This window comes from Anopheles gambiae, chromosome 2, assembly GCF_943734735.2.
Source record: "Anopheles gambiae chromosome 2, idAnoGambNW_F1_1, whole genome shotgun sequence".
NCBI classification, from domain to species: Eukaryota; Metazoa; Arthropoda; class Insecta; order Diptera; family Culicidae; genus Anopheles; species Anopheles gambiae.
The window spans coordinates 111,318,458-111,343,299 of record NC_064601.1 but is presented as its reverse complement, the minus strand read 5'-3'; the positions used below and the strand labels follow the sequence as shown (position 1 = coordinate 111,343,299).

The 24,842-nt window shown below is 45.8% G+C and overlaps 2 protein-coding genes across 3 annotated transcripts; both read left to right on the top strand.

Annotated features, from left to right (window-relative positions):
* The first annotated feature begins 97 nt into the window (after positions 1-97).
* On the top strand, positions 98-8,554 carry LOC1270009 (uncharacterized). Its single transcript, XM_061644186.1, has 5 exons — positions 98-831; positions 6,387-6,986; positions 7,098-7,368; positions 7,440-7,586; positions 7,652-8,554. Exons 2-5 carry the CDS (start codon positions 6,407-6,409, stop codon positions 8,007-8,009), a joined length of 1,356 nt encoding a protein of 451 aa, XP_061500170.1. The 5' UTR covers positions 98-831; positions 6,387-6,406; the 3' UTR covers positions 8,010-8,554.
* Positions 8,555-10,711: 2,157 nt separating this feature from the next.
* LOC1270010 (ceramide transfer protein) lies at positions 10,712-24,833 on the top strand. Of its 2 annotated transcripts, XM_061644176.1 has the most exons (8): positions 10,712-11,620; positions 11,915-12,213; positions 12,279-12,509; positions 12,584-12,644; positions 21,585-21,701; positions 21,787-22,344; positions 23,246-23,381; positions 23,482-24,833. In XM_061644176.1, exons 1-8 carry the CDS (start codon positions 11,387-11,389, stop codon positions 23,607-23,609), a joined length of 1,764 nt encoding a protein of 587 aa, XP_061500160.1. In that variant the 5' UTR covers positions 10,712-11,386; the 3' UTR covers positions 23,610-24,833. The 2 variants fall into 2 exon arrangements, with proteins under 2 accessions (XP_061500160.1, XP_061500161.1); XM_061644177.1 differs by lacking the exons at positions 10,712-11,620; positions 11,915-12,213; positions 12,279-12,509; positions 12,584-12,644 and adding an exon at positions 17,842-18,292.
* The last annotated feature ends 9 nt before the right edge of the window (positions 24,834-24,842 follow it).

The following is a 24,842-nucleotide window of genomic DNA, read 5'->3' as shown; positions in this document are numbered from 1 at the left end:
TTCTTTGCTTGAGGCTTGCCATTTCTCCCCAACACCGGTGGTGGTGGGATTCGCGCACGGCACGGACGGACGGTGCAACCATCCCGGGAGCCACTTAAACTCTTTTTTCCCGCCGTGACGCGCTTTAGTCGAGCTCGGAGCGCATAGCGAAGCGGTACGCAAGTACGCGGTTACTTGCGGCACACGGTGGTTTGTGGTTTTGGGGTCTGTCTTTGTCGAGCGTTTGTGCGTTCGTTTCCGTGATAGCGTAGTTTTCCCCTCAGCGGTTTTGGTGTCTGCTGCCGGAATTGGCTACTGCTTCGGTCGATTGATTATTGGCGCCCCCTTCCCGAGAGAGCAGCCCAACGAGGCTGGAGAAGGAAGTTTGCAGTGCAACGGCATGAAATGCAGCGGCGTAATTTGGGGTGATGTGGAGCACACGTGTGAAAACGATCGCGAATAATTGGATGTTTGCAGTGGGGTGGAAAGAAAGGTGCAGCGTAATGCGGATGGTGCAGTGAGCGGGCGATCAGGCTGTGACACAATTTGACTACGACTACGAGGAGCGATCGATAATAGTCCCCCCAGGAGGTGGCGAGGCAAGGCAGAATTTCTGGAGATAGTGTCAGTTTCACACGGTGACCTAGTTCAGCAAAAGACCTACGACAAAGTCTCCGCTTAGGGTGTGTGTGTGTGTTTATGTGTGTGAGTGTTGCTGTGCCCGTGATATCGTGATATCCGTGCGTCCAGAAGAGTGTTTAACCTGATCTTCTCATCAGTGTAGTGATACGGGGCGGAAAAACCTGCACTAGATTGATAGATTACCTTCAACGCATCTTTAAACAAGACAGTGTAAGTGTGATCGCCGTCTACGAAGATCTCTGATTATCACAGCATTCGGGACATTCCAGCCTCTTGGACAGACATTCGCCTGGAATACAGCTATAACCAGGGTGTCACATGTTCCTCAAACTTAAACTTACACATCCGGTCCATCTCGTCTTGCGTTGTGGATTTCCCTCTTCATCCACGCTTCCTTTCCAATCGCCGGCAAACCATGGGGAAAATTAAAAGCAGAACATCACGACCAAACGTGTATGCGTGTGTGGTTTTTCCTATTGCGACTCGTACCACACACGTACCACACGGCGGCTGGCGAAGAATCTGGTCCTCTGTGGGCAACGAGAGTGAAACCAATGTCGGCCATCATTATCGTCATCGGCTGGTGGGGTCAGGGGGGAGGGGGGACTGGTTGGAGTGTCGCTTTCGTTCACCTGGATTGTGATCACGGTGAAAACGCGCTGCACGATCGGACAGTTTGCCAGTGGGCCAGAATGCACTTGCCTATGCATATCGTTAGGTCATATCGGTTTGCCGATTGACGATTGTCTTTGAACGCTTGCAACGGTAAATGGGGAAGGTGTAATGCATTGTGGAAGTCATTTATTACTTGACCTAATGAGCTTGAGAGCTTCATGTGGTATTGTTGTTTATTGTTATTGATACTTAAATTGCTCCGTAATCTGAAGGTTTTGTGGTTTTTTTATTTGTTGCTTACGTTTCTGGATAATGATCAGAAATGAAGAATAATAAAACATCTAGAAAAAAGTGTTTTTTTTTTGCAATAAAAATTAGCAAATTAATAGAGTTGCAAAACTATTGATACTGATACTGAACATCAAATGAAGATATTACCGAATTAAAAGAAAACTATAATACAAGGATAAAGTATCAATAAATACTTACTTAGAAATAAAAAGAAAAATTGGTAATAAATAAAACAAAACAAACTCATAAAACTATGAGAAAAGTCATACAAAGAATGCTTAAAAGAACAAAAAACACAATAAAATTATCATCATCTCGTGTAAAAAACATCGTGTCATATATGCAAAAAAGAATTAAATTAAGAATGGAATACAAGTTAGGAATGAAAATAAAACTAGAAAAAACATCAAATCTTTTGCTGAAACTACAAACAAAATTGTCACATTAAAATTGAACAGTAACAAATTCAAGACAACATGAAAACACGAAACAAAGTAAAAATAGCATCAACCAAGAAACAAACCAAAAATCATAAAACAGATAGAAAGGATTAAAAAATACTGCACAAAAGAACTTAACCACGGGAAACAAATCATCTTCCCCGTTTAACAGGCCGCCACATAAGAAAATAAAGTGGGAAATTAAGGTCTTTTTTCGGAATGCAATAAATCAACCCTTAAACAAGACGGCCATCAAGACACGGGGATGGACGGGCTGGACAGAGTTTTCTCTCCGCCTCGTCGCAAACCTGATGAAGGCTGCTGCAAAGTGCAAGTGCACAGCGAGTGCAGGCTGTGTGGAATGAAGTACGAACCAGCAAAGCGAAGAAGACGAGGCAGCAGAAAACAAAATGAGACGCGCACGCGCAAATGGTTGGAAAACTCGTTTCCGCCCCATCCCGAACATGCAGCACACGCAAAAACCGTACACCTCGTGCGTGTCCTGGTCCGCGTGGCTTGGGCCTGCCGGTCACTACCGGTACTACTCTACCATAGATTGCACGCGCGCTCGCCGAACCGCAGCCTCCACCGACCCCTAATCTGCCGGCTTCCGGCAACACCCGGTCCGGTCCCAGTGGCTCGTTAGTCACTTTCCTTTGGATGCGTTTTTGTGCGGCGTTCGGCGCACGAAACCTTGACCTAACTTTAGACCGCTAGAGCTGATCCAGTGACTGATGCAAGCGAAGGGTGAGGGTGAGCGGAACGTATAAAACACTGCCAATGATGACCATGAGCATCACCAAGCTGCGTCGCTAACGCAGCTGGCCGTTTGGGCTGGGGTGCGATGCACCGAAACCGCGTCATTCTGGGGCGTTGAGACGAATGTGTGAAAGTACTCAATGTGAATGCGGAAATAATGTGTTAGGAGGGTGTCCAGGCTAGAAAGGGTGGGCCATCGTCGGGGTCATTGGGCTCGATTTGGTGCTAATGTTTGCCTCATTAGCTTGTGTGTGTATGTTTGTGCGTAGATTCGATTGGACATACGGCACCGGGATCATTAATGTTGCCGCTAGATTACCATTTTTGCATCGAGATGTATTCAATTAACATTGCAAGATGCTCCATGTATCTATGGTCGGGGGATGAGAGGGTCAATACTGCACTTTGGCGCTATTATTTACGATGATTGGATGCAAAAGTGAAATTATATACCACATATCTGCACAGCACTGTGTTGATTAGATTAGATCGTTAGGTTATGCTTTAGTACAAAGCTTAAGACGCATCTTCAATTCAATGTGTCTTTGGGCGGTATGAAGGAGATTTCAACCAATGGAGAGAGCGTTTTTTTCTTGATGATTAGCTTGTGATCAAACACAACCGACCTTGTTATTGACTCTTTCGAATACAATGTCCGTCTGAACAACTGTCTACAGCTCTCAATCTTTCGAGGACCACTTCATGAGCCATGTAAACTACGCTTGAGCATTTTCTGCAAGATTTCTGCAAGGAGAGATGTTGTCCAAATCCTAGGCAATATATGAAATTCTGGCATTTCTATAGAGGTAATAGATCATCATTCTTGCCAAATTGACCATATCCGGATACCATACCACCGACAAACCGACGTGACACTGGCGTTAGAAAAGTGTCCCACACGAAAGTACTGTCATTTACCAGTGAGGCGATCACTTCTGTCAAAGTAAGCTCTGTTCACTGCTGCTTCGATGTAAACAACTTAACCATACAAATTGCGAAGGAAGTATGAGGCAATATTTTGTGAGAATTATTGGACAAAACACCCAGGAAAATGATTTTACAAGTTTCCAAATCAATGCAAAAGATGTGAGTTCTGTAGTTCTGTTCTGTAGTGCTATTTTATGACTTTTTCAGTCCTCAGAATTCCACAGAAACTGTCACATGGGATTATCATATTTGGTCAGTAAATAGTATAATTGATACATTTCAAGATGCTGAAGAGAATAAACGAATTGTTGGTTTGGTCTTCGCTTGAAGAATCGCCGAAATGTTTCCCTTTTCTATGGATGTGTCATGATTTGCACTGCAAGATCAACTACGTATTTTAGACATAATTTTTCTTTCAATTTGTTTTGATATTCAATATCTTCATTTTCCCTCAGGACGATACACTATTCAAGCTTTTGTGGCATGACTTCAAGAAGAATTTGACTAGAAAGTTTACTTAATTAGAGTACAAAACATTGTATAATTCCTCGAGCATTTTAAAGCAAAATGCCTGTTGAGTGCATCGTTTTGACCTAAAAATGTATGACTGAAAAAATAAATCCCCTCAAATGTTTATGACCTCTACGAAACGGCACAACCATACCCAAACCCACGATTTATCTTATTTGCGCTCAAAAATGGCCTGTAAACACACACAGCGGTTCTGCTCCATTGATGAAATACCTGCACGCATGTTTACTGACAAAACACAAAAAATGAGAAAATGAAACGTTAAAAAACAGCGCACTTCATCTCCGAAATTGCATTCTTCTGACTCCATCTCGGATCTTGTTTTTTTTTATTTCTTCCCTTCCCGACCCTTTGCGCAAAGTGCAGCCCACGGTGCAGTCACACACGTGCACCCCGATGCGCTTGCGAATCATCGTCCCATTTCATGCTCAATCGGATTAAATTGATATCTGCGCTGCACCGCCGGGACACAATGCCCGATTCCCGATCACTTCCCCATCCGTCCGTCCGTCCGGTTGGTTTCGTTTTCTCTTTTTTCTTCTGTCACTCTCTGCTTCCTTCCCGCACCGAGACTTTGCGGAATGGGGGTAATGCTAAAGATGAGCTGCATCCCATGTATGGAACGTCCGGTGACGGTGGTGGTGGTGATGTCCGTACAGCCTGATGAGAACATTGTAGTTGCGTGCGTACAACATAAATTTCCGTTCGTCTCACAAGCTCGCGCCGCAATTGTTCATAATTTATAGGCGCATCGGTAATTTGTGCCCCAGACAGGGCAATAAAACAAGACACACAGGTGGAGGTTGTTGTTCACAGGATTTTGGGGGCAGTAATGCAAGCGAAAGTTCATAAAAAGCAATTTCAACTTCCTTGCCACCGGTGCCACCGGCCGTTGCAGTACCAAGTTCAAGGTCGATAATTGTTTGGGTAGGAAGAAATGGGGAAAACTGAACATGGGTTTGTGCGTCATTGCCTGCGAACGATATTCAGTACACGATCTTTGAACTCCTCCTTCTTCTCCGATCGAGGATCGCGCACCATTAAGATGGGGTGAAATTGCTGTACCGAAAATAACGAGGTCATCCAAGGAGTTATTGAGTGTTCCTGGAGGGGGCCGCGGCCGGTCATAGTGCCCACCACGTCCTAAATTTCGAATTTCACCTCCGGTAAGTGTGTCACCTTGCAGGAGCAGCCAATTGCGCAGCAGATAATAATTCTTGTTCCAGAAGGCTCAGGGGCGCTGGCTGAAACAGGATTTTCGGGGGAACCACCCCGAAAAAGTGGGTTTTCGTTTTGTGGGGATCAAGAAAGCGGCACACTGTCCCGCTGTGACCCGGAAATCGAAAGTTGACGTCGTCCGGTGTCATAGATCATGGAGCAATACGCGAACGGCAACACAGAAGCCGAGGATGCAGCTGGCAGTTGCTGAAAGGGAAAATGGAACTTGCTGAAGATGAAAGCGTCCTCCTGTGTCGGGCTGCTGGAACGTTTTGGAGCGCTTATCTTCTTGCGCCGCGGGTTCGGTATGGGTTTGTACCATGTACCATACCGGTATTGTCGTTGGGTGGAAAAAGAAACTTCCCTTTCGTCCATCCCGGGGGTACGGGGATGGGAAAGCAAGAACAAGGTATGCAGCGCATCCTCTTCTTCACGCTCCAGCTCAAGCGTTGTCGCGCGTTTGTTTGGAGGCCTGGGAATGTAGGTTCTGGCTGGCGTGTGTGAATCGCCCGAGGAATCGTGACCGGGAAACTGGTTTTTCCGGACATAGCCACATCAGGCCACACCGAGAGGAGCTTAGAGATGACCAGGGTGTGTGTGTGTACCGGGAGGAGAAGTTTGGCGGAGTTGAACCCTAACGGAAAGCCGGCTTAATGGTCGATTGAGACTTGCTTCTGGTGGTGAATTGAATTGAATTGAACGAGTGAAAAAGAGGCGTTTGTACATGAAATATGCCAATAGTCGGCTCGTTAAGCGTATGATCAACGAGCTGTGGGGCCGGTTCGGGGGCGGACAGCTTAAGCATTAGCGACTGCAATTGTGGCCATAATTTACGGCTCTGTTGCGTGAAACGGAAAGTGAACCAGATTCGTATGGGTCTATGATGCAAGAAGATCGTTCGTTGGTTGTTGGTTACGCTAATCTGTTGATCTTGATAGTATAATTATGATTTTTAAGGCTTTTTCTTCTTCTTCTTTTCCTTAGTCTTTCAACGCCGTCTCAAAATGGAGACCCGGTGGACACGGTGCGTCCAGCTTGTTCTTCTTCTAGCACTTGTAACGATCCCGGCCATCATAGCGTCCTCCACACCAGAACAGCACGAGCTAAAGCTCCCGGCAAACGATCCCAAAGGCACCCAAACCGCGGTCGGGGTAGAAAGCGACACGCGTCCCGATTCCGGTCACTTACGCACGGCAGCCGACGAACTAATTGCTGCGCGTGAGTCGTCGCCGGCAGAGTCGTCGTCGCCCAACTACCACCACCACACGGCGAAGAAACGGCTCGCGGGCAAGGAAAGCAAAAAGTACCGGAAAAAGTACGTGTCCGAGGATGATTATCGAAAATCGATGCCACACGATGCCGGCCCGCAGACGGCGAGCGGTGGCGGCAAGCAAGCGAGTGGAACGGCCAAATCCAGCGAACCGCACAGCAGAAAGAAGCGCCTGATCTGGGTTACGGACGACGGTCGGTTAGCGCTGCCGCCCGGTACGTCACTAACGATTGCGCCGACGATCGCCCTTCCGTTTGTGCGCTACCCACCGACCGGCTTTCTGTCCAACATCTCGATCAGCTTGCCCATAACGAGTGAGTAGCAGTGCCCGTTAGTGCGTTTCTCCCTACAGCTCCTTCCGTATTGCAACCATTTACACCCCATTTGTTTGTTTTTGTCTTCTCTTCTCTCTATCTATCTCTCAGTTGACTTCGATAAGCTGGGACTGACGGATAACCAGAATCCGCTCGGTGTATTACCGCCCATATTTGCAAGATCGATGGGCCAGGCAGCTGGCTCCGTGCTGGCCGACTACGTGTCGGACTATATGCGGCTGCAGCGACGAAAGCGGAGCATTCCCAGCCCGGCGAACGATCACTTCAAGATCACCACCAACCGGTTGGATGATGAGGATGGGGAAATGGCCATGCCACAGCTTCCGGCCGAGCACAAGCATGCGTTCCATGGTGGAGAACGGTAAGAGGATCACGTTGAAAAGTGAAATTAAATTATGTTTTTGCTAATAACTTTGTCTCATCCCTAAAAAGAGCACTGCTGTACGTGGTGGTTGAAGATTTCATTGCCAACTTCGGGCTGGATGGGAGAGCGTGCATGCTTCGTGCCATATGTGAGGTCCACTCGAAGTCGATCGAGAAGTTTGGGCTGATCGGTGAGATGTTGAAGCTGTTCTTTACGTAAGTCTTTTAGTAGTTGTACTAGTTATTGTACTAAATTAAGCAAAATTTTTCTCCATTATCAGAGCTTCCCAATCGCCATATGCCGAACATTTGGAGGAGTACGTAACGGCCGAAAAGATTGGCCGTGGACAGGATGGTCCGGGTGAATGCTTCCCCTACTACAAGGACTGCCCGCGCAGTTTGTTCCGTTCGTCCAACAACTTCCAGCAGATGTACCGACAGCCGGCCGGGGATCGGCACGAAGCGGAAGACTCCGATCGTGACGTGGATGATGAGGCACACTTTGGCAACGAGATCCCGAGCGAGCGTGTCGAATATCCGGCCCGTGAACCGCGGGCGACCGGGTCGCGGAACAGCAACACCAAAGAAAGTACGATCGTACAGCTGGAGCAGCGCGATCTAGCGGAGATGGCAATGTAGGGATGCAAACAAAAAAGCCCATGTTAGTAATCACTTATCTCGGGGGAGTTTCTGTAGTATATCTGGTGCTACAAAACAAACGAATCATTCGGTTATGGCAGCGCGTGACGCGAGCCGACCTACTGGAAGGGTATTAAACAGTTAAGATCGTTGACAGTTTCACAGTAATGGATGTAAATCTTAGCAGTAGATGGATGGAATCGATCTTACAGCTTCATGTGAGCGAACTGCGGCATAGAGTTCCGTTTCGTTAGATAGAATAGTAATTTATTCGTAATGTATTAGACAGATACGATAATTGGACACGAAGGGGGCAGGTTTGCTGGATGTGCGATCCTTTTTGTGTTTTGGTGAGCGTGCGGTCACATAGTGGCCTAAACAGCATGGAGAAACAGTCTTACGTTAGACGAACGTTGTTTTTAATATTTATTGTGTAATTATTTGCAGCAACAGGTGCCCATAATTTTCAATGTAGTCGCTAATGACCAGGGAACGATAAAAAGCAATAAAGTGAAACCGCGAGTCGTGTAAATATTTAAATAAAATATTGGCGAGTGTGTTGCTTTCTTTCAGCTCGTTTTGTCACGGAAGCTTAAATGCAGCTCTTAATAAGCGTTGTGGTGAAGTGCTTGTGCTAACGCTAGCATGACCCGCCGTAATGTTGTTGCGGGCAAATTTGACAAATAAAACCGATAATTGTTTCCGGATGAATCTACCAAAATCGGCAGCGGCTCGAGAAGACAGCTACTCTGGAGCAACCTAAAGCCGTCTAGAGCTGTCTGGAGCCGCTAGTTAGCAGCCGACATCGTCAAAATCATCGGTATAGTTAGAGCCGTCGGCAGCTATCCTTTAGGACTACAGACGGCATTAGACGACTCCAATGATTCCAACGACTCCAATTATCCAAACTAAATTAACGGTCTTTCGAAAGAAATGTTTGAAATGGCTTCTAAACGGGGTGTAAACGACTAAAAATATCAGTCAAATCCAATCCACATTCCCGCACTAAAAAAGGAAGGTTGTGTTTTATTGCTTATGATCCTTTACCACATCATCCAGTACGCCATAGCGACCAGTCTAGCTAACAACTGCACTTTAATGATTCATCAAATGCCTGTTCGCCATTGATCAGGGCCCCTGTTCGCCAGGACCCAAGCGCCACATATTAAGCTTAAACGACTGGAAAATTGAATATCCATAGAAAAAAATGAAAGCTCCACAGCTTCATTGGTTTGATCAATAGATGGCGTATTACAACTCATCATTATATTGCTATCCTTTTCTTGAACTGTGTTTCGACAAGTTTCATCTTATCATGACCTATATAGCCTTCTAACTTTCCGAGCAAAAATCTATATGAATGGTCGTGTGGTCAGATACGTGGGTATCAACACCGACGACCATTACTCAAATCTCACTTGCTTCAGTGCTGGTGGATTCCGTTGGAGTTTAGTATTTAAACAATCGTATCGCCGTTCTACTTCTAGCGATGCATAACTTCAATGCGAAACCATACAACAGTACAGAGGAAATGAGAAAGTTCTCCTCCAAGCGAGGAAGCTCCGCTGGTTGGGAATCCCACAAACAGATGGCGTCACCAGCTTTTTTGCTATTTTTAGAATGCATGAGTCGTTTGCCGTCTGCTAAACGAAGTCTTTCTATATTCCGTTTAGGCAGAGTGCTTGAGTCGTTTAGAAGCCGTTTAGTGGTCGTTTAGTGGATTTGTGGCACTTGGGGAGACAAAGATTCATAAACCAGACTAAAGAGCCTGTAGAGCGGCTGAAACTACGGAACAGGTAAGAAAATACACAAACTTTTTCATATTTCCGTTAAAATAACGCATTCAGTTCCATCTGGATTGCGTCAGTTAAAGGATGGTTATTTAACTTCTAATCAGCCGCACATCAGCATGCAGTATGACTCCCAAGCAACAGATTTTGCGTGTTGGGTAGCTGCTTCGTTAAATAAATGTCAGCAACGCGCGCTGACGTTTTCGTTCAGTTGACCGCGTTTGACGTGCGGGCTTGCACCAGAGTGACCAGAAATACCGATTTATTTGTATTCCTTCCGATTTTTGATATGCATACCGAAAATCACAGATTTTTTCATAATACTGATCGAATACAGGCGGTCCCCGAGATACACGGTTAATGGGGACCGAAAACGGCAGCAAAATACCGCGTATCTTGAATTTCCGCGTAATTCAAATCTCGTGATTTCCAGCCAAAATATCACTAATTTTCGTGCAATTTTGCAAGTAGGGGATGATTTTAACCACCAAAAAAATTATTATTTGATATGTTTCTACTGAATTGAACAGTTTAAAACCTTTTGAAATGGTATTTCACATTCGATCAATACGGAAATTATTTGGTATTTCACAATTGATGTGTCAAATCAGTATGATTTGCTCAAAGAACTGTCAGATTTGGAAAACCGCGTATCTCCGAATCCGCGTATAAGAGGTACCGTGTATCTCGGGGACCGCCTGTAATCATAAAACCATTTCCCAAATCATTGAATGTATTAAATTCCACATGGAAATCACTAGAGTAATTGTAGCAGTTTTTGGCAAAAACCCGTCTCTAAACGCTCGAAATTGGTGCGATTTTTCCTCGTTGGCGACTTTTGTTTTCAGTACATGTGACGGTTTTTGACGTTCGAGCGAGGGCCTTTGAATGGTGGCCGCTAAAAGCCAAAATAATCTGGCCACACTGGCTTGCATTGCGAGCCAAGGTGGAACCAACTTCTAAACAATAATAATACCGCAACATCGTATCTTCACGCAAAAAGCAGCTACTGCTAAGCAAACGCCGCCCGTGACGTGTAGGCCAGCTCGCCGAACAGTTTGCGAAGTTTTTTCGCGTGTTCTCTGCGATAAGAAGCACATCCCTCGGCAACCTCCCCAAACAGTGACCTCCCGGCAGTGTGGTGCATCTTGTTGCAAAGCGGCAATCGGTCCGGTTTCGGCTAGCGGACCGGGAAAATTGATACGAGGTTTTGTTTTGTTGGCTGCTATTTGCGCTCCCGTTCGGACGAAACGCGAGAAAAACCGTCCGCCCCCCTACCGGGAAAACGGGTGGGGAACGCGGCCAGAGTGTGAGGTGGGGCAAATACTGATAGTGGTCGCGTACGCAAACACGAGATAGAGAGAAAGTTTGTGGAAAGTCTGCTGGTGCGGTGGCGTTTCGGCTGTGCTGCTTTGTGTCTGTTTTTCCGTTGTTGTTGTTGTTGGTTGTTTTTTTTGGGAAAGTCTTGCTCAACCGACCGGAGTGTGTCGAGAGAAGAGTGTAGTGGGAAGATAGGCGAAAAACTCAGCACCATCAGCAACAGCAACCGTAGCAATCACGCAGCAACCATTCGGACCAGAACGTGCAATGGCCGACGATTACTATGTGCAGAACAATTCGAACAGTGATGACTCAGAGGTAGAACTGAACCTGAGCAGCCCGGAGCTGAAGGGCTATCTGAGCAAGTGGACCAACTACATACACGGCTGGCAGCCGCGCTTTATCGTGCTGAAGGATGGCACACTGTCGTACTACAAAAGCGAACAGGACAGCGACTTCGGATGCCGGGGCGCGATCAGTCTGCAGAAGGCAACGATAAAGGTGAGCAAATTCCTGAACCGGCGGGAGGTTCAACCAGTTTGACCTCGAACTCGCCGGGCACGATAAGCGAGTATCGGGGTTGCATTGTGGCAAGGAATGGGCGACCCGAAAGTCCCACTGATTACGGCCCCCTGGACGATGGACCAAACCCAACCATGAGCAGCATATTTATCACCGCCCGCAATTGACTCTATTAACCCCGAAACATTGTGTTCATGAGGGAATACCATTCCGATTGCTCGCTTTTGGTCGATGAGTGTTAACAAAATTTTCTTCTTTTTGTTTCCTTTGCAGTCTCACGAGTTCGACGAATGCCGGTTCGATGTAGCAATCGGACAGAACGTGTGGTATCTGCGGGCGGAAACGCCGGAAGACAAAAGCAACTGGATCGAGGTGCTGCAGTCGTACAAAACGGACCTGCCGGAAACGGTGAGTTTGCGGCGCCATGGCAGCACCATCTCGCTACAGTCCAACACACTGTCCACGGCGAGCGGCAGCAGCCTGAAGCGGGTGAGCCGCGGGCTGCGGGAGAAGCTGCACGAGATCGAAACGTTTCGCGACATCCTGTACGGGCAGATCGACACACTGCAACGGTAAGGCGGCCCTAAAACACAATCATAAGCTCGGTTTTTTTATCCTAAAATTGCTCTCCTTCCAGCTACTTTGACGCACTGCACACCAAAAACGAAGACCAACCGCCGCTCGATCTGGGCGATGGGCTGAAGCCGATCGATTTCCGCGGCGAGGCGATCACGTTCCGCGAAACGACGGCCGGCGTGATCATAACGCTGCAGCACTGTCTCGACATCATCTCGCAGAAGGAGGAAAGCTTCAAGAAAAAGCTCGACAAGGAGCAGGAGCGGCGGAGAAAGGCGGAAGAGCTGTACCGGTAGGTTGGCAAGAGGATTGTTGTGACGAAAGAATGGTAATGTAACCATATCTTTCTTTTTATCTCCATTGCAGAACTGCCAAAGATGAGCTGGCAAAGAACAGGAACTCCGTTATCCCCGGGCCAGATTTAGAGGTAAGTCGGCGGAAGGCATTTACACAAATCGAGGCCGTTTTGCTTTGCAAATTACTCATGCCCACGGTGATGCGGAGGCTAAACAAACGCGTGCACGTTTTATGGAGATGGAGGGAGGGCCCTTTGTGCAACGTGTTCAGTGTGCGCCGGCCGCGTGTATGATTCAGCCAACTGGCTGTAAACGTACAATTTGTCGATTTTTAGCTGCCTGATAAGAGCGATATCGCGCGTTCTGTATGTGGGATGTTTCTTTTTCTGGTGCTCGGTTATCAAGATGTAGTTCGTAGCTGCGGCGCGGCCCCCAACGTGGACAATGTTATTTGTTCAGTTCGTTTTAACAACTGTTTTTGGGATGTTTGTCTACTTTATTTTGTATGTATTTTGTTTAAGTTTTGTTGCGTTGTAGGGTTTTGTATGATTTTTCATGTTTTAATGTACATCTGCTTTGGTCGATCGACTTTCAAAAGGGATTCAAGATACAATGGATGATTATTTTACACAGTTTAAACTGTTTAAATCATCAGTCTAATTTGCTTAGCTTTATTTATTTAAGTTAAATGATTGTGGCAATTTTATCCGGTTTTTTTATTACACTCAAAAGTACAACGTATTCATACAGGCGATCTTTTGGTGATCATAGGCCAATATTGTGAACTTTAAGACACTTTTTGCAATATTTCATCTATAATATCGTTATATATTATACTAAATCTTTTGCACGTACAAACAATCAATTTCTCTATTTTTATCATATACTGTGCGATCGTTTGTGAGCAAAAACCCCGTTGTTTAACTCCACTATCCACGGTCAAGCACGCACGCTAAACAAACCTAACAAGTTGAAGGGCACATTAGCGCAAGCATTCAATATCGACCACAACATTTAATCGTTTTTCCAACGATTTTAAACAATCAATGCTGGTGACGCTGGTAGTGTTTTTATTTTAATAGCTCTATAAACAACCGGCAATATTTACCGGGCGTATTGTTTCACTGCACTGCCGCTGCAGATAATTGTTATCGTTGACACAAAACCTCGTTTTTATCTTGCACTGCTGATGGAGGGATTAAATTTCCTTCCAAGCTTTTAGCGCGACGAAGAGTACGATTTTGGACACGACACACATTAATCGTAAGCTTGTTTACTTTCGGCAACACAAGCACACACACACACACGCGTGCAAAGTTTGTCCACCCGGCTTGCCGTTAACCTCGGGGCTCGTTCGTGGATTTTTGAACCAATAAAATGAATCACCTTAACGTTCGTGCCATCGGTGCCAATGCAGAAATTTTCTCAACCACTGTGTTGTTGCCCGTGCCCTTCGGCGCCTTTGACCCTGGCGGCGGTGACTTTGGGATGGGATCGCACTGAAGAGACTGCGCACAAATGCGTGCGAGCGCCTGTTTGAAACAAATGGTGGTTTACGAACGAACGATTTTACTACCATTGCGCTTAGTTAGGTATGCAACCCGGGGGACGATAAGTGAAGCGGGTCTGCCCGAACGTGCAAACCCGTCCCGGAGTGGGTTGATAAAAAAGCGGGCTGATCGAAAATGTGAACACACAATTAACCCTGAACGGGTGGTAGCGGCACACTGCGCGACTTTGTTTGCCAACGAACGCAATGGTTGTACGCATTCGTGTCACTTTGGGCGTTGTTGGGTGATAGTGATAGGGGTGTGAATTGCTTTTTTAGTACAGCGACATCGGCACATCGCGAAGGGCGATGGCACGCGTCGGAAAGGTATCGAACGCTCCGTAGTACGTCGACCTGCCTTCGGTGGCTTCGGAACCGCGCGAGCAAACCTGTTTTCGGATTATAGGTCATGGTTCCCGGCAGAAGATGTGCTATGTTTTGGTCGAGTGGGGGAGAGAAGTTGTTTTCGTTTTAGGCAACCGAATGGCCGATTGATACGTTGCCCAAAACAGCCCTATATCGCGTGCCCTTTCACCACTCCACACACCCACCGCGAGAGATGCGACGGACTTAGGAACTCACTGGAAGTGCAGCGCAAGAAACCTGTTTGTCCATGATGTGCGTTGGATTCGTGTGCCGGATCGTACGATCGATCGATGACCGTCAAAACTTAAAATTCACCTAACGCTTGTAGCCTCGTTTCGCTTTCGATGGCACATGGCCTGGACGCATGGTCGCACGCGCGCGCGCGCCCGCGTAATCACACGCGGTGATGTATTGTACGCGGCCCGTGTGTGTGTGTGTGTGTGCGAGAGTGACCGATCAAAATATTTGGGGTACCTTGGGGGGATTAGTTCATCTTTCCCGATGGCATCTCTCATCCCGGTGGCGGTGTTACTGTCCCGGCTATGGGGTTTGGATGGATCGCTGGTCTAACTGCACGCACGCATCGTTTGTAGGTCGTTCCCATTTCAAGGGGCAGGTTTGTGGGGAGGCAGCTAATGGGTCTCGATGCGTTGATCCATTTTTGGTGGAGCATTGTTGAAAGCATGCTGTTGTTGTTAGAGATTAATTAACAACTGGTAGCGTAGGGTCTTCGGCTGATTTTGGACGATTGCATGAATAACGAACAGCGAAGAAACGGTAGTAGAAGAAGATGATGTAAACCATATCGCTTGCAAACAATAATTTATTTTCCAATACACACTTAAGACACTTTGTATAATAACTACAATAGTTTAATTGTTCCTTTTTAGAATTTATCAGAATTTATGAATTATCAGAAAACATCCCTTGGGCGGTTAATTTCCTCCCGGTGGCTTGTCGGGCTCCATCTCCATCCTCTTTTTTGGGAAGGAATAAAATGGCCCTAAATTAAATCATCGATCCCTGCGGTGATTTTTTGAAAGTGAAAGGATGTTGAAACGGGCAGCCAGAATGTAGGTCAAACCTGAGAGATGTGGTTGAATAATTGTGACGCTATCTTTCGATGTCCCAAAGCGCTGCTCCCGTTCCACCGCATTTCACACGCCAAGTGTAACAATCGAGAGGCTGGGCAGCTGTGTAGGATTAAATGTGTGCGAATAGCCGAACAACGAAGGCACCACAACACGAATTCGCTTGATATTGTATAAAACATGATGAAAGGAATGTGAAGCGCTTTGCGAAAAAGCCTATCGCGCGTAAATAGAGAAACGGTTGTAAAAGTTTGAATTTTATTTTGCGCAAGGAAAATAGCGGCTATTTCTTAATAGTCTTGCGTGGCCTTACACTTGTAACATGCAGCGGCAGCGCAGGGGGTTGCCCTTTTAGTTACAAGTGTGACAATTTGCCACTCGGAGTGGAGAAACGATGACAAGTTTTCCCACTTTTCGGCCTTTTTTTTGAACGTTGCCGATAAAAATATATGCCACATGTATGTGTCGTGTCCAACCTTGAACGAGATTCGTGTCCCAAAGTTCGTTTATCTCTGCGCAGAGACAAATTCCAGCTGTTTCTGGCCGCCCCAGGTTCCCCGGCTTGGTGTTGTTTGCTCTCTTTCTCTTTCTGTGCTGCCGTTTGGTCCATCCTCCGCTCTTTTCGATCGTGATCGTCTTAGTAGTTCATTTTCTCGATCGTTCCCTTTTTCCACGGTTTACCGGTTTTTTTTAACGAATTGTAAACCTTTTCGCTCTCTTTCTCTCTCTCTCTCTCTCTCTCTCTCTCTCTCTCTCTCTCTCTCGGGTGTCTCGGGTGTGTTCAGGTTTTATAAACAACAGTTATGTAATTTGTTGGGTGGCATCCATATGGCCAGTGTGAGACAGTTTCAGTTTCCTTTTGTTTATTATTGTTCGTAAAGTGATTGTAGTTTTGGGGACTTTCAGTTTTTAAAAGTAGTTTTTCTTGCACGTTTTGTGCATGCTGTTTAACAGTTTAAGTATCAGCATCGATTGTCAAACCATTTTGATATTGCAAAGGCTTATTCCCTTTCTTTATTGCGGCATTGCTCTTTAACCCAATCGTTCGATCGTACAATGGGTCTTTCGAACCTGCTGAGATCATTACAATTCTCGATTCTATTTTGCCAGGACGGCACAAAACTCGGTACCACCTGTAATCTGTAATTACAATTGGGCAATGAATTGTTTCATTTCCTAACAGCCACCGCTGCTGACCACACTGCATTCAATTGGGCCGCGCTGTTATTGTTATTTTCCAACCTGCAATAAACCTTATTAGCCCGATCGCGCGAGGTTGAACTTGCGCGTTGATTGATATTTTCGTTCATAAAGCCCGGCAGGTCCAATTGCTTTTAAAGACGAATTGTACTTGCCACTGCTGCTGCTGCTGCTGTAGCTCAAAGAAGCTAAAGGGGTGTAGAAAAAGGGTGGCTTTCGATTGGACACACACATACCGACAGCAAATTGCACCAAGTGTTGTTTGTACGGTGTAATGAAAGTGAAGCTGGCAGGACCGATTAAGCAAGATGCATGCCAAATTGTTTACAATTGTGTTTGGTGGTGGGTGCTTTGGCGCTCTTTAGAGGAAATGTTATTAAACACGAGGTTTCAATTTCGTTATGTTGATGAGAACTGTATTGGGAATTGTTGTTCGCGATCAGTCGAGAAGTTAGCATGAAGATCATTTTAATGTATTTTTTCTAGAACTGGCAATGAGTAGTTGCAGGCCGTTATAACATACGGCAGCTTATCGTTTGATTTTCTTAGAAAACATATCTCCTGATAACGCATCGATATTTCTGTTTGACTCACCTTGTCAAGCGTGTTAGTCATCTCTTGTTTACACAACACGCGTACCTGTATTCGGAGTAGACCGAAAAGACGCTTACCGATTAAGAAACGGCCATTCTATGCTGATATTAATTATCAAAAAAAAATGTTTTAAAATAAATTAAAAGCCTTTTCCGCATCCACTCTCTTCGTTGATTCGATGGAGGTGTGTTGGGCCTCATTCCAAATCATAAATCAATCGATCGGTCTGCGTGCTTGCTCGGATGTGACGCACTGTTGTAACTGGCCGTTGCCCAACACCGCCCAAGAAGAAGAAGAAGAAGAAGGACTGTAAAATCCATCGACTAAACGCGCGCCAAGACGGTGTACGACAATGGCACAAAAGCTTCCCGAACTCTCCTCCGATGTGGCGCGATCGAGATCTCCCTCACCACCGATGCGCGCATGCATCGCGAGCTAGAGCCTAGAGAGCCCGACGCAACCACTCCGTCAACGAAGCGCGTCAACGCACACACTCTCCGGGCCCGCGGGTCGTTACGAGGGCCTGCCGCACTGTCACTTTCGGTTGTGCCGTCGTACGGATCGGGCTGACTCGCTGCGCGCGCGCTCTGTGTTGCAGTGTGTGATAGCTTCTGTGTGTAAAGCTTCGCTGGTGAATGCATCGCCCGGGGACAAATTCCGCATGATACGTAGCAGTAGTGCATCAGCTTCCCGCCAATTAGTACGGCCGGCTTGACAAAACGCATCCAAGGGCGAACAACGGTTTCGTTTTGGTAATCGGATTGGAGTTGTGTTTTGAGGGGAAACTTTTACCCTAGTAAAGCCCTTTTTAGTGGAACGGTCGTGAATGAAGTGTGGATACATTTTGTGAAAACGTCTGCAGTGTGTGTGTGTGTGTGTGATCAGCTTTGAAAATTGTTGGTGATCTTCGAGACAGTTTGCAAACATGCCTTCGCTAACAACGGCACGATTGTTTAAAGGGCTGCTGCGCAAAGAAATAGTAAGTGTCTTATGTTGGAACGGTGTAAAGTGTGCAAGAATGTTGATGCTGGAATAACTTTTAAGAACAAACGTGTTGTGTCCCAACTGCTATAAATAATTTAAAAATTTGCCAATGATCATAAAGATTTCGCCGAACAAGTGGGTCATTTGTGCTTCATCATACACACCCCCCGAGCATGATGATCGTTTTGGAACTGGACTTAACCTTCTTCGTTCCAACAATTCAGTGTCTATGTCGTCGCCCAATCGGGTGACCTAATACCCCTTACCATAAGCTTCGAAACTGATCGTTGCCAATCAACACACCTGTCCGTCCGACGTCCGAACCGAAATATCATGGCTATTATCGTTTGCAACAAATTATTACTCTCCCCCCCCCCCCCCCCCCCCCCTTGGCCGGCGGGGGAGGCCTGCAACTACGTTGCTGTGCTGTGTGGAATCGAAAATGTCTTTACCCCCGAAAATGTAAACAATTGCTTTTACGAAACGCCGTCCGAGCGGTGGTGCGTTGGTTTTGGTCGGCCACCCGGCGGTAACCCTGGCCCAGTTGGTGTCTCAGCTGGATCCATTAAGGTTCACCGACGGTCCGGCCACGGATAAGAGCTCTCTGTGTACGCTGGAAATGTAAATTCGATCCTGCGGCCTTCCCCCGCGCATAAGGCGATCGGGGGGACACGTTTGTTGTGTTGTTTACTTCGGGGCGGATGAGCTTTTTCGGGCGTTGTTTGGCCCCGGTGCTTTTAAGCGTATGTTGATATTATTCTCGAGCAGCAACTGTTTGTTTGGGTGAATTATTCTGGGCGGTTGGTTTTAATTGCGTTTTTTTTTATGTTGCTACGCTGATCAATGGGTCAGCCAATTTTAGGCAGTTATTGTTGAGAACGGAAGAGGTGTTGTCGATTTTACTTGAGTTTTAAGGAAATAGGTTGGATTTTCTGTTAAGGGCTAATTTAGAAGCTACATCAACATAAATAATGTATCGATAGACTTTTGGAAGGTTTTTACTGATATTTTTTTTTTATAAATATTGGAGTAGCTTAATGTAATCAACAGAAGCAATCGATATCAGCCTATTGTTACGATAAACCAATTAGCTTATTGAATCATCTATAATCATGCTAAATACATTTTTTCAATCAGTATAGTGTATAGAACTATTCATCAGTCTTATACAAGATTGCTTAAGAATTCATCATGAAAATACGCGTTACAGTCGGTGTCGGTGTCCCTTAATGTTAACTCTAAGGCATCAATTTCTGTCTCTGAAGCACATATTTTTATCCTTAGGTCAATTCGTTACTCCGCAGAATCATGATAAATAAACAAGTTGTTTGAGTAGATTTTATGCAACTTTTAAGTTACATTTCATGAATTTTCGTGACGTCTTTGTTGTCATTGCCATTGTTTATAGCTGGAAATACATGCCATCTTAGTAGATTCCACTGGCATTGTCAAAATCTGCACGACAATCGTAAAGGTACTGAAGAAATTCTGTTTGTAAAATTATAAATAATTTGACTTAAGTTTACTAATATTAGAAACCTTACTATGTAAACAAAACGACTGACTTACAGTCATAAATTGTTGCTCTCGAGACCAACAAATGAAGCTTCAGAGGCAAAAATTGGTGAATTGAAAGCGGCAACGATTGCATCTCACTTTCGAGTGATATGTTGATGAACTCTGTTTAAACCTAAGACAATTAAACTTGAACTTTAATGACTTCCTTTGGTGATTTTTTGTTATGTTTGTTTTTCTGAAAATGAGATCAACTTTGGGTACGATCCAATAACTTGAAAACTACACGTAAACACAAAACATTAATTTACAAACCTTAAAACCAAACTCCATTGCCGAATATTCGGCAACAGGTTGATGATACAACACACAAACACACCGCGAACACGTGACATAATCACCAGTCAAGTTCACTTTGTTTTGGTCCGGAAATTGGGATGATATGCAAAACTCCTCCTCACCATTGCGGCGGGGACACAGCTCGGCAAGAAAACCACCACCAGCCACGATAAAACTGTCTCGCCATCAGGCCAAGCCAAGGCTAAGGTCAGCTGGTGGTTGTGGTTTTCACCTGCACCACGCCAAATTGCCAAACTCTGCTCCCCTATATATGGCTATATACGCGTGACATCCCTCCAAAAACGCGACGCTAAACCAATTCGGAAGATCATCCGGTGGGTGTGTGAGTGTGCGTGTGTGACCGGATAGATCGCTTCGATGGTCACATCTTCGAGTGGTGCACTTCGGTTCGCCGGTCCGGTTTCGAAGCATTAGATGAGAGGGCATCGACAGAGCGCAATCCTCCTAAGGTGCAAGGCTACGGTCAGCGAGCGAAAGAGTTTATTAATTAGTAGCGCTAAACATTGAACCTTCAGTTGGCAAGGTTCAGACACGGTGTTGAGCTCAGGTGGATTGATTGTGGCAGACCCTCAAGCCTTCCAAGAAGAGAGGGTAATTAAATTGATGGGTTAGATCACAACATAGTGGGAGAGAGAACCTTGGCACTCTTGGGATTTCAGTAAAGTAACACCATGCTGCTGGTACCTATCACTAACTCTCACTTAATATGGCGTCAGTAAGAGCACAATGCAGCTACAAAAAACACAACTATCGTCATTTCGTCTCATCTTTCAAGGAGCAAAAGTGGATAGGTTTTAATATTCCACGTGTGTTCGTCACTGCTTGCGCCCAATGACGACGAACGCGTCCACGCGACCCTGCCCATGCTTGGGTGCGCGGGTGTCGTCACCACCGCACTTGCACGTCTCACACGATTATGAAAGCACCGAGGAGAAGGAGGAGCGTTGATTGATGTATTAATATTTTTGCGCCGTTTCGGAACAAAAAGTCCGGGATGAAATAGAAATGTGGCGCGGTGTGGATGTTTGAGTACAAAAATGGAAACATTCTTTGCTTGTCTTCTCCGATCGGACGTACGGTCGTTGCTTGAATGCTAATGGCGTGAAATTATTTCTTTTTTGTCAAACCTTATTCGTAAAAAAAAAAAAATGGGAAAGAATAATGTCGATATGATTAACCAATTAGATCCGGTAAATGGTTTGTGTTAGAGATGATGACGCATCGCGTTAGTCTATGTTTGGGAAGATGTTCTTAATTTGTTTGCGCTCATCAGCTTTAGTCACATTTTAAACAAGCAAAGCCATGTGCGAGTGTCTACTCGACTCATTGGGAGAGATTTTTTGTTGTATACTACACTCTAACTTAGCTTTACACTAACGATTTGTTTACTTTTCCCATTAACCCTCACATAGGAAGGACCGCACTCCACCATTCCGGAGGATGAGTTCTTTGACGCGGTCGAAACGGGCCTGGACAAGATCGAGGAAGATCGTCAGCTGCGAGTAAGGTTGAAATATCAATCGCAACAGGTAAGCTGCATGCAAACAGAGGCTCTGTGGGGAATAAATGCTAACGTTATCTTCCTTGTTTCCCTTTTGTTGTCCCTTTCCACAGTCCCAGATAAGCAATGTGAGCTCGTTGCACAGCCCCAGCGCCGAGACGGAGGACGAGATACCGCAGCTGGCGGAAGACTTCGGTACCGGTGCGCAGGCCAAGAGCCACAAGCTGTGGCCCGAGATCGATCGGATCTGCACGGAGCAGCTGACGCAGGCCCGGCAGGGCGTCGGCGAGGACGGCAACGGGTGGCAGCTGTTCGCGGACGAGGGCGAGATGAAGATGTACCGGCGCGAGGAGGAGGTGGACGGTATGGTGATCGATCCGCTCAAGTCCTGCCACGTGGTGAAGGGCGTCACGGCCCGCGAGATGTGCCATTACTTCTTCGATCCGGCGTACCGGAACGATTGGGAGACGACGCTGGAGGATGTGCAGATCGTGGACAATGTGGCACCGGACACGCTCGTCTTTCTGCAGACGTACAAGCGGATCTGGCCCGCCAGCCAGCGGGATGCACTGTTCTGGTCGCACATGCGCCGCATCACCGACAATCTGGACGCTGGTGCGAACGACGTGTGGATCGTGTGCAATCATTCCAATCAGAACGAAGAGTATCCGGTAAGTGGGGGGTGGTTTTGCGAGATGGAGCTGCTCTCTTTTAATGATCGCGCAACATGCGAGTGTATAATGTGCAGATTTGGTGGGTGATTCTTTCGTTGCGGTGGTTTTTCTGCCATTTATCTGATGTTTGCATACTTGTGTAGAGCTGTTCCGTGTAGAGCTTTCGATGCTATCTTTGCACACATGTGTGTTATGTGTTGTGTAGAAAGGTTTTCCATTGCGTGTGAGGCGAGTTATGGAATGAGGCGATCACTTGTGCGACATGTGCTTGTCGTGCTATGGGCTCGTTGACATGATTTGTACCGGAATGAGTTGAACGAAGCGTAAACCATGTTTGATTTGATGAGTGATTTCGATGTTCTGCTGGCATGAAATAGCATTTCGTCTCTTTGGGTGGTAACTTAATTCGCGTAATAGGGTAATGTAATCCATTCGCTGTAAATGATTATGCTACTTTTAAGTACCGAAGTACTGTCACATCGATTATATGGCCTTCTAATTTGCTGGATGTTGATTCAGATCTAATCTGGTCAACAAATTGAAATTGAGCTCCATGTGATATTGTGCGGTCCCGTGGTACCGTCGTCAATTCGTACGACTCAATAACATGCCCCTCATGGGTTCAAACCTACAATGGACCGTCTCTCCGTATCAAGGATTGACTATCATCCGGCTTGTGTGGTGATGAATTAAGTCTCGAAAGCCTGCATAAGCCGGGTGGCGGACGTTACACCAAATCGAAGATATTGAATCCAATGTTTTTCCTTAGTTTGAGGGTTTAAATCCTTAAAAACGGGAGTTTATAAATTATATTTAGTACCTTTATAAATAGTTTCTCACCAACAACAACATTCTAGGTACCAACCTTCTATAAACGTATGCTTTACCACAATTTCAGCCCGCTAACCAAGGCAAATGCGTACGAATCTATCTAACGGTGATATTAGTTTGCCAGACCTACCTGCCACCGGGCAAGGACAGCAAAACAGCAACGCGAGATGATCTGACCTGCAAAATTACCTACTGCTCCACTGGTAATTAAACGTGTATTGCTTTACAATTGAACTATCCCGGTATGCTAATACTCGATCGCTTTGTGTTCTCTCTCTCTCTCTCTGTCTCTTCCAAAACCAGTAAATCCTGGCGGCTGGGCCCCAGCGACCGTGCTGCGCGCTATCTATAAGAAAGAATATCCAAAGTTCCTTAAGCGTTTCACCGGATACGTTGTTGATCAATGTAAAGCTAAGCCGATCATGTATTAGAATCATCGGCAACGGCACAGAAGTAGGTTCTTCGGTTGGTGTATGATGTGTTTTTTTATTATTATTTTTAAGATTTAAGAAGGTATCTAGATGTTGTTATATAGATATGGTGTTAGTGTGTGGGTGTGTATACTTACACACGGAAGTCACACGTTCGATGCACTATTTTCCTACTCTTCTTGCTGCAGTTTCTCGGAGCTGCGCGGCTGTATGCGGGAAATGGATAGGAAAAATCGTGTTTAGTTAAGTGGGTAGAGCAGACGATAGCAGAGAGTGTGCGTACATTTTTATCCCGGAAAATAGTTTCGGACCGTTTGGTTACAAGCTAGAGAGGAAGTGTGTCTGGTAAAGCTTTCCCATAGCGCGCAGTAGTATATCGGATGGACTCTCCCGGCCGGCACTCCCAACACCGGTCGAATCTGTCGAACATATCTTGGAAAGTGGGGTTAGGTTGGGTTTAGGACTGGTCTGTGTCTACGTTTGTACCATAGATTGAGGCATATATAGGGCTGTTCCCGCTAAAAGGGGAAAGTGAGTTGAGGGAGGCGCGTGCAGTACTGCCGTTTGTAATATTTCACACAACTAACACAAAGACAGTCAGCCCTGTTGCGCGAAATTACTCGGAACAGTGGCTTTAGGTTTTATTGACACTGCTCCCCGTTTGCAGCAGCGACAGATAGGACAGCGAAAACTGATGCGAAATGCAACAAAAAAACAAAGCAAACAAAAAAACACCCTATCTTTTCCAGTCAAACGACCTCCATCTTCGCGGTGTTTCAACGCAGTGTGAAACATTTCAAAGGTGAGCTGAGAACGGTTTGAAATATTTCAAAGCGTTCAGCGTCCCTCGCGGTTCGCGGGTTACATCGGTTCCTTCCAGTGAAAAATACGGGTTGATGTTTGATATGTGTGTGAAGGGTTTTTTAAGATGTGAAAGGGAAGATGAGCGATGGAAATCCACTTGCGGTAGATCTGGTCCACAGGTCGATCGACGTAAGGTGTAAATTGTTGCGTGTTTGCTCTAGTGTTAGTTAGTAACATTTAGTTTATCGATGCAGCCTTCTACTACTCCAGATTTTTGTTTTCTTTCTTTCTCTTCCTGTTTCTGTCGTTAGTGAAGTGATGAAAGCAAACCTGTGAGCATTGTTAGCTAATGTAAAATGTGGAGAAAAAATATATATATACACACAGAGAGAAAGAAAAAATAACACACAAAAACTGAAACTGAAAGAT